We start from the raw sequence: 8,013 nt of genomic DNA, 5'->3' as shown, positions 1-8,013 counted from the left end.
GGGAGAGAGAGAGAGAGAGAGAGAGAGAGAGAATCTTAAGCAGGTTCCACACACAACGAGGAGCCTGACTCTGTGCTCAATCCCATGACCCTGAGATGGTGACCTGAGCTGAAATCAAGAGTCGGACACTTAACTAACTGAGGCACCCAGGTGCCCCTATAATTCCATTTTTAGTGAAGAGTTGACTCCAAAAAATTACTAGAAGGTATCTGGGTTGTGAAGTGACAGATGGTACTTGTTTTCTTTCTTATTTGTATCTTCTGATTTTCTACAATTAATTTGTATTTCTTGCATAAGGAAAAACAAGTTATCTTATAAAAAAAGAGAAATTCTATAAACAAAACAAGGAGGAAGGTGGGAATAATTGCAACAAATGACAAAGGGCTAATTTCTTTAATTTGAGAGACTCCTACAAATCACTAAGAAATAGCTGAGCAACCCCCCTGAAACCCAGGCAGAGGCTCTGAACAGGGAGATTCAGAACAGGCGGGGAAAGAGCTCCTGGTGTTGTTTCTTCTGCCACCACTGCCCCTTCTTCTGGCGGCCGAGACTTGCCAGGCACTCAGCCTCGGCCTGGGACTTGATGGAGTCCTTCACATGTATTTTCTCATCTGAGCCTCAGAACAATGTCATGAAGTACGTACTCTTGTCACCCCCATTTTACAGATGAGGAAACAAAGAACAGCAAGGCTAAGTGACTTGCTCTGTGATGCCCGATCGCCACCTACGCCGGTGTAGACCTTGCTTGTAACCGCCACAGGTGGCAGAAATGGAACAAAAGGATGATAGTGAAAGACATGCAAATAAAGTCAGTGGGACGCTTACTGTCAGGTTGCCACAGATGAGAACACATGGTGCCCAGCGTTGGGGAGAGTGTGGGAAAACAGGTACTTTTGTACTGTCAGTGTGGGTGTAATAGCTGAATCAGTTTTCGGAGGGTAGTTTGGAGACTTGTTTAAATTACTTAAACTGGGCTAGTGCCTGGTCAAGAATTTACCTGCAGCGACATTAGCAAAGGATGTATATAGAGGTGGAGTGTTATGGCAAACAGCCCAACCGCTTATGGAAAGGTTAGTAGGGGTTAAGCAGTTAAGCGTCTGCCTTCAGCTCAGGTCATGATCTTGGGTCCTGGGATTGAGCCCCGCATCGGGCTCCCCGCTCGGGGGGGTGTGCTTCCCCCCGCCCCGCCCCTCCGTGCAGCTTGTGCTCTCTCTCTCTCAAATAAATAAAATCTAAAAAAAAAAAAGAAAAAAGGTTCATAGTTAACTATATCATGATTTCTCCATTCCATGGTTACGTGCAATGGGCTACCATGGAAAACTCTCTGGAACCCAACATGAAGTGTAGTAAGTGTGGTCTGTGTGCACACGGCTAACAGCCCCACAGCTTTTCCTGGAAGCGAGCTTTACCGCCCTTACAGTGGGCACCTTTGGGAGAAGGATGGGAGTTGAAGGGAGGGAGACATATGTATTGAATTTTTTTTTTCCTTCTGGACCACACTCTGCTTTTTTAACCATGTGCATTCCTTTTTATCTCAGTAAGCGACCTAATACACTTTTTGAAAGGCAACGATCCTATTGCTAGCTAAAGAGATAACAAGGGGCCAACCCCGGCACCCCCAGCAGCGCACACACCCAGTCCGACCTCAGCCGGCCCACGGCTGTCGGCGGTTCCACGCGGCTCGCTGCCCTGTGGGTGTAGGACACCGTGGTTGACTAGAAGAACAAATCATTCAGATTTTTTAAAATATAAAATGCTGACTAAATTAGAGAGTTCTCTGGTTTCTGTGGAGCCACAGGAAAGCAGTAGGACTGTGAGCGTGTGTTTGGATCGGCGGTTACCGGGGGCTCGTATGTTCTCGGAGGCGCACTGCAGGCCTGTTTTTGTCCACCTGCTGGGCTGAGCTCCATGTCGCGGTACCTGTCAGTTACTGTGGGGGAACACTTTTGAAAAGGAATCTTTGAGATGCAAAATGACATGATGGTGGGGATTCTTAATTTAAGGGAGAGGTACGAAGGATTTAGAAGGCTGATTCCAGTGCCGTCAGCGCCCTGTAATCACGTCTGCCTTCATCTGTGATTATGTGTGATGCTGTGCGAATTCCAGGATCCCTGGAAGCTCCTTGTCTGGTCTGTGAACTTGGAGCTTGCAGAATTCAGTAACAGAGCACGAAATTGACCCACTCTGTAATCTATCCAATAGTAAACAGAGCGGTTTCTTTTCAGGTTCCAATTTTAGTGACAGGTTAGCCCTTACCTTAAAATAATAGTCTGATTTCTTGTAGGATATACAATAAAGGTATATTTTGTACAGGTGTTTAATGCAGTTTAATATACTTGCTTTTTAAAAAAACTACAGCTTCCTTGAGATATAATTCACATAACCATACAATTCACTTATTTAAAATACACAATTCAGTGGTATTTAGTGTAGTCATGGAGTTGTGCAACCGTGACCGTAATCAATTTTAGAATTTTCATCACCTCCGCAAAGTCCTATTAAATATACTTCTTTAAAGAAGAACTCAGAAGGGAAAAATCAACAGTATGATTACAGCATAGAAAAACGTATGCTTATAGTGTTAAATGGAAAACACAAAATACAAAATTATAATAACTCTATAGAAAAATGCATAGAAACAAAAAAAAAGACAGGAAAAAGAAAAATTAGCTTTTAATTGCTATTTACAGATTGTTTGCTATCTTTGTAGTAGCCCAGGTCTCAAAGTATAAAGTTGACCGAAGACTGAATGCATGTGTGTATTTTGTAAAAACCAGTTCCCATGTAAGTGCTTCTGCAAACATCCATCCGTTGGCAGTCTTTCTGTCCTCCCCACTTGATAACTGTACGGCCCACAGAATTCTCTGACCATATGGATTCAGCCACAGAGTGGAGAAGCCCAGTTGCTTGTCCCTGCTTTAGTATTATTACCAGAATTGCCAGTTTCTGCTCCTGCTACCATATTAGACGACACACGAATCCTGGCAGTTAAGTACTGCTTCTTAGGAAAAGTTCTTGAGCCAAGAGAAAAGTGGGAGAACGCCCTTTGGAGATAGATTAAGTTCAGGCTTAGAAAAGAGAAGGAGGGGCGCCTGGGTAGCACAGTGGTTAAGCGTCTGCCTTCGGCTCAGGGCGTGATCCCGGCATTATGGGATCGAGCCCCACATCAGGCTCCTCCGCTGGGAGCCTGCTTCTTCCTCTCCCACTCCCCCTGCTTGTGTTCCCTCTCTCGCTGGCTCTCTCTATCTCTGTCGAATAAATAAATAAAACCTTTAAAAAAAAAAAAAGAAAAAAAGAAAAGAGAAGGAGCGGACATCAGCCCTGTTGAGAGTTCTCTTAGCCGGTTAGAGTCGGAGATGTGCTAGAGGATGTGTCTTAAGGAGCCCGAAGCAGCATAGGGCGCCGGGCTGGCGCAGCTGGCGAAGTGTCCGACTCTTGGTTTTGGCTCAGGTTGTGATCTCAGGGTTGTGGGATCAGGCCCCGTGTTGGGCTCCATGCTCAGCGCAGAGTCTGCTTGGGAATTTCTCTCCCTCTCCCTGACCCCTGCCCCTCAAATAAAGAAAATTAGGAAAAAAAAAAAAAAAAAGGAAGAGTAGGGACTTGTGGACTGAGTCAGGAGCGGTAACAGGGTGGACCTGGAAGGCGTAGCTAGCCAGCTGCTCACGCCTTCAGGGATGCGGTCTCGGATGGGCGCCCCACGGCCAGGGAGTACACCTCACGCCCGGCGCCCTCTGCCCTGCTGCTCTGACTCGGGTCAAAGGTCAGGAGGGACTTGGGTGACGGTGTTAAGTGTCCTGAGAATGTAATTGTCAAAATTCGTCCAGGAAGAATAGGGAAACCTTAACGGTCCCCAGCGGGTAATTAAATACAAAGACGTCACTGACCCTGCGCTGGCTGTCTCCCAGGCCTGGGCCCGCCCTGACCCTCTGCCTTCCTGCAGGCGACCCTGCCCTCAGCATGAGCCACTGGATGTTCCATCAGCAGGCCCTGCAGGAGTACATCCTTATGTGCTGCCAGTGCCCCGCCGGGGGCCTTCTGGACAAACCTGGCAAGTGAGTGCTTTGCCAGAGGGCAGCAGCTGCTGACCTTTTAAAGCCGGGGGGAGTGGGGGGAGTCCCTTTCCATCCAGCTGCTTAGTATTAGGGTGAAGCACCCCTGTGGGGCACCCCCAGTGCCCATCCTTTCCCCGAGCTTACATGCCCCCCCTCTCCGGGTAGGTATACAGATTGCCAGTGGGTAGCTTTGCTTTCCTCCTCCATTTTTTTTTTTTAAACTAAACTGAACTAAATAGAACAGGATACAGGATTTCAAAACCCTTGAGTGTCGTAAACAGAAATTATGATCACCACAACTATTGCCACGTAGATTAAGTGTCTTTAGCCGCCACTGTCAAAGAAAGGGGAAATCAGATAAATCCTGTCCCCCTGGCTGCTGGGCGTGCACCCACCCTGCCCCTGTCGACATCCAGGGGAGGGCGCAGCTCAAGGCTGGTCCCCAGGAGTTGATCAGGAAGAATTTGGCCCATTTCTAGGGATTTTGGTAGTCTTTTGGAGAAGTGTATTAATTTAGCACCAGCACCACCCTGGAGAGCCCTTTCCAGAAGACGGCTGCAGGGACCCTGGGGGGGGGCGACTCCACAATGACAGTGCCCGCTGTGGGGCAGGGCGGAAAGACGGGGCTCTGAGAAATGCCGCCCACTGGCAGTGGGACGTGGGGGAGCATCCTGGGCCCGGATCTCTTGTTGGAGGCTGCACCTGTGGGGATTTGTGGGAGCAGAGGAGCCCGTGCTCAGAGCCACCTTGTCCTTGCAGGTCTCGGGACTTCTACCACACCTGCTACTGCCTCAGCGGCCTGTCCATAGCCCAGCACTTCGGCAGTGGAGCCATGTTGCACGACGTGGTCCTGGGGGTGCCGGAAAATGCTCTGGTAAGACGGGGTGGGGGGGCTTGACACCCCTTCTCCCCAGGGCCCCCAGGACGGGGCTTACCCGGAGAGCAGAGCGGCCACTCTGGCTCTGCAGAACTGTCCACGCGTCTCCTGTGCGCAGGCCTGTGAGCCGTGCGCCCCTTCCTGGATTCGCAGCCTTCTGGGAGGAGCTTGTGACTGAGAGGGAACCACCTCAAGGCAAACTCAGGGTGCCAGGTGGGGGGCTCCAGTCTGCGGCAGAGGTTCTGCCTCGGGACCCGGGCCTGTTAGCGTTAGTTCCTCCGAGGAAGCGGACGCAGAGGCAGCCACGCGGCACTCACCGCCCGGCCTGCTGCCTTCCAGAGCCCTCGGCTGGCGTAGCGTCTCTCCGGAGACGCTTCCTAGACTCCCTCGGTAGACCGGGTCTCCCCAGAGTGCGCCGCCATGGCACCTTCTTTGCGCCCTCCCTAGCACTCAGCACAATTTGTAGCGCGTGTGTTTAACTTGCTTTTGTCTGCTGCCCCCCAAAGCTCTCAGCCCCCCGGGGGCAAGATGTTCAGCGCCGCCCCCAGCCCTAGCTCGAGCAGCGCGGCCGCAGGAAACACCCCCGAACCCAGACGCGAGCCTGGGACATGAATCCAACTAGGACTGTCCACAGCCGCCAAATAATGGGGCGCGTGCAGGCTGTCCGAAATAGTTCCAACAGAAGGAACGCACGTGGCCAGGAGATGGCTGAAGAGATGCCCAGCCTCACCGACAAGCAGAGAAAATCCGAGGAACCACCACTCAGCTTTTTCAAGTCTTGACATTTTTCCATATCCGCCTCCACGCAAGCCTTCTCCATTTGCCTCCCTCCCCTGTCCCCAGCCTCCCCTTTTCCTACGTTTGACACTGGTCATGGCTGCAGGGGTCTTTGTGCCGTCGCGCTGTGTCCGTCAACAACACAGAGAGGGTGTGCGTTCGTGCCTTTCATAGCAGGTGCGGACCGTGCGGTGCTTTTCTTGCTGGCCGTGTACTTCTGGCGTTTATCCGCGTTCGTGTGTGGCTCTGGTTTATCCATTTTAACCGTATGGTGTTCCTGTGCACAAACGTACCCCAGTTTCTTTTCCTTCTCCTGTTGGCTAACACTGAGATGGTTTCGGTCCGTGCTGTTGCGGACGGACTCGAGTGTACCTTCTTGTGTTAGTTCGTCTGGGGGAGACTTGCCGGGTTGAGGAGAACACACACCTTCGTCTTCACTAGACGGCGCTGACCCGGCCTCGACAGTGGTGGTGGTATTTGACGCTCACGCGGTACCCAGGGGCGTCGCTCCGCAGCCCGACCTTGCCTTTCTGCCATTTGATTCATGGGAAATGGTACCTCGGTTTTCCTTTTGCATTTCCCCGATCACTAGTAAGCTGGAGCATCTTTTCGGATGTTCGTGGCCCATTTGCGCCACGTCTTGCATGAATCGGCTGCCAGCTTGCTTTCTTGCGGCTGTGTCATTTTACTGGTTTGCCCTTTTCTTATCCACTTGCTGGCGTTCTCGGTGTGTTCTTGTCAGTGATCCTGTGTCGGTGGTGTGTGTGTAGTGAATCTCTTCCAGCTCGTGACTTGTCTTTTCACTTTTTGTAGTAGTTTTTGTTGTTGTTGAATAGGAGATTTTTAATTTTATATTGAACAATTTTATTGCCTTTTTGGCTTTTGAGGGTGTGGAAGGGTACTTAAGAAATCTTTCCCTACCCTGAGGTCATACATATATTTTCTTCCAAACAGTTTAAAGTTTTGCTCTTCCCATCTGGATTTTTAATTCTCCTGGAATTGATTTTTGTTTGTGGTGAGGGTTGGATATATTTTCTCTTTTTTTCCATGTGGATGACCAGTTGACCAGCAGCACCGCTAATGGAAGTTTGCAACTTTCCTACTGATATGTGTCCCATGTAGGTCACGTATTCAAGTTTCTATGTCTGAGGTGACTGTTCTGTTCCTTTGGTCTGTTCGCCAGTCTGCACTATATTAAGCAAATCTTAAATGCAGGACTTAAATGCAAGTCCCATTCACCGTGTTCTTTTTATTCAGAATTGCTAGTCTCTGCTTTCTGCTTTTTCCTGTGGATTTTAGGGTCAGCTTATCAAGTTCCACAAAAACTAGAATGGAATTTTTATGGGAATTTGCATTGGATTTAAGATTAATGGGAGAGAACTGACTTCTGAGGCTTTTCCATTTGTGAACACGATTTTTCAGATTATTTTACACACCTTCAATGGTCTTTTATCATTTTCTTCATAAAAGACTAGCACATCTTTTGTTAGACTTATACCTAGGAAATTTATAGTTTTTGTGTCTGTTGTGATTAGAATATTTTTTCCATTACATTTTGTAACTGGTTGTCACTAAGGTACAGAAATGACATTTATATTTTAATTTTGTATCCAGCCACCTTGCTGAACTTGCTTCATAGTTTAATAGTTTGTCTGTAGAATCTCTTCGATTTTCTATTTAGAATGTGACGTTATTTTAAAACGAGGACAGTTTTGCCTTTTTCTTTTTGATTTTTTTTAAAGATATTTATTTAGAGAGAGTGCAAGTGGGAGGAGGGGCGGGAGGAGAGGAAGAGAGAATATCCTCAAGCAGACTCTGCCATGGGACTCAATCTCATGACCGAGATCACGACCTGAAGCCGAAACCAAGAGTTGGACACTCAAGCAACCAAGCCAGCCAGGCGCCCCTTTCTTTCTGATTCTTAAGAGTTTTATTTCTTTCTCCTGCCTTGGGATATTGGCTAAGACCCCCATAGAGTGCTGACTGGAGACAGGGGAAGCGCCTGTCTTGCTTCTGGTTGTAATGGGAAGGCGTCTATAATTTCACCATTACGTAGGATCCTTACTGGGTTTTTTTTTTTTTTAAGATTTTATTTATTTATTTGAGAGAGAGAGAACACAAGCAGAGAGAGGGGCAGAGGGAGAGGGAGAAGCAGGCTTCCCACTGAGCAAGCAGCCTGATGTGGGACTCCATCCCAGGAGCCTGGGATCATGACCTGAGTCCAAGGCAGACCTCACCTGGGTGGTTTTGATAAATACTTCCGATCATGTTAAGGATGTTACTAGCCCTCTCTTTCTGGTTTGCTAG

At 48.7% G+C, this 8,013-nt stretch overlaps 1 protein-coding gene across 1 annotated transcript in view; it reads left to right on the top strand.

Moving 5' to 3' along the window:
* The window catches only part of LOC103674342 (protein farnesyltransferase subunit beta), a 61,586-nt gene that overhangs the window by 50,334 nt on the left and 3,239 nt on the right, over nucleotides 1-8,013 (top strand). Inside the window, exons 10-11 of the mRNA XM_040641788.1 lie at nucleotides 3,941-4,052; nucleotides 4,812-4,926. Of these exons, the coding sequence (XP_040497722.1) occupies nucleotides 3,941-4,052; nucleotides 4,812-4,926 (227 nt within the window). The remainder of the gene's footprint in view (nucleotides 1-3,940; nucleotides 4,053-4,811; nucleotides 4,927-8,013) is intronic.

This window comes from Ursus maritimus, unplaced genomic scaffold, assembly GCF_017311325.1.
Source record: "Ursus maritimus isolate PB19 unplaced genomic scaffold, ASM1731132v1 scaffold_25, whole genome shotgun sequence".
NCBI classification, from domain to species: Eukaryota; Metazoa; Chordata; class Mammalia; order Carnivora; family Ursidae; genus Ursus; species Ursus maritimus.
This window is presented reverse-complemented; position numbering and strand designations above follow the sequence as displayed.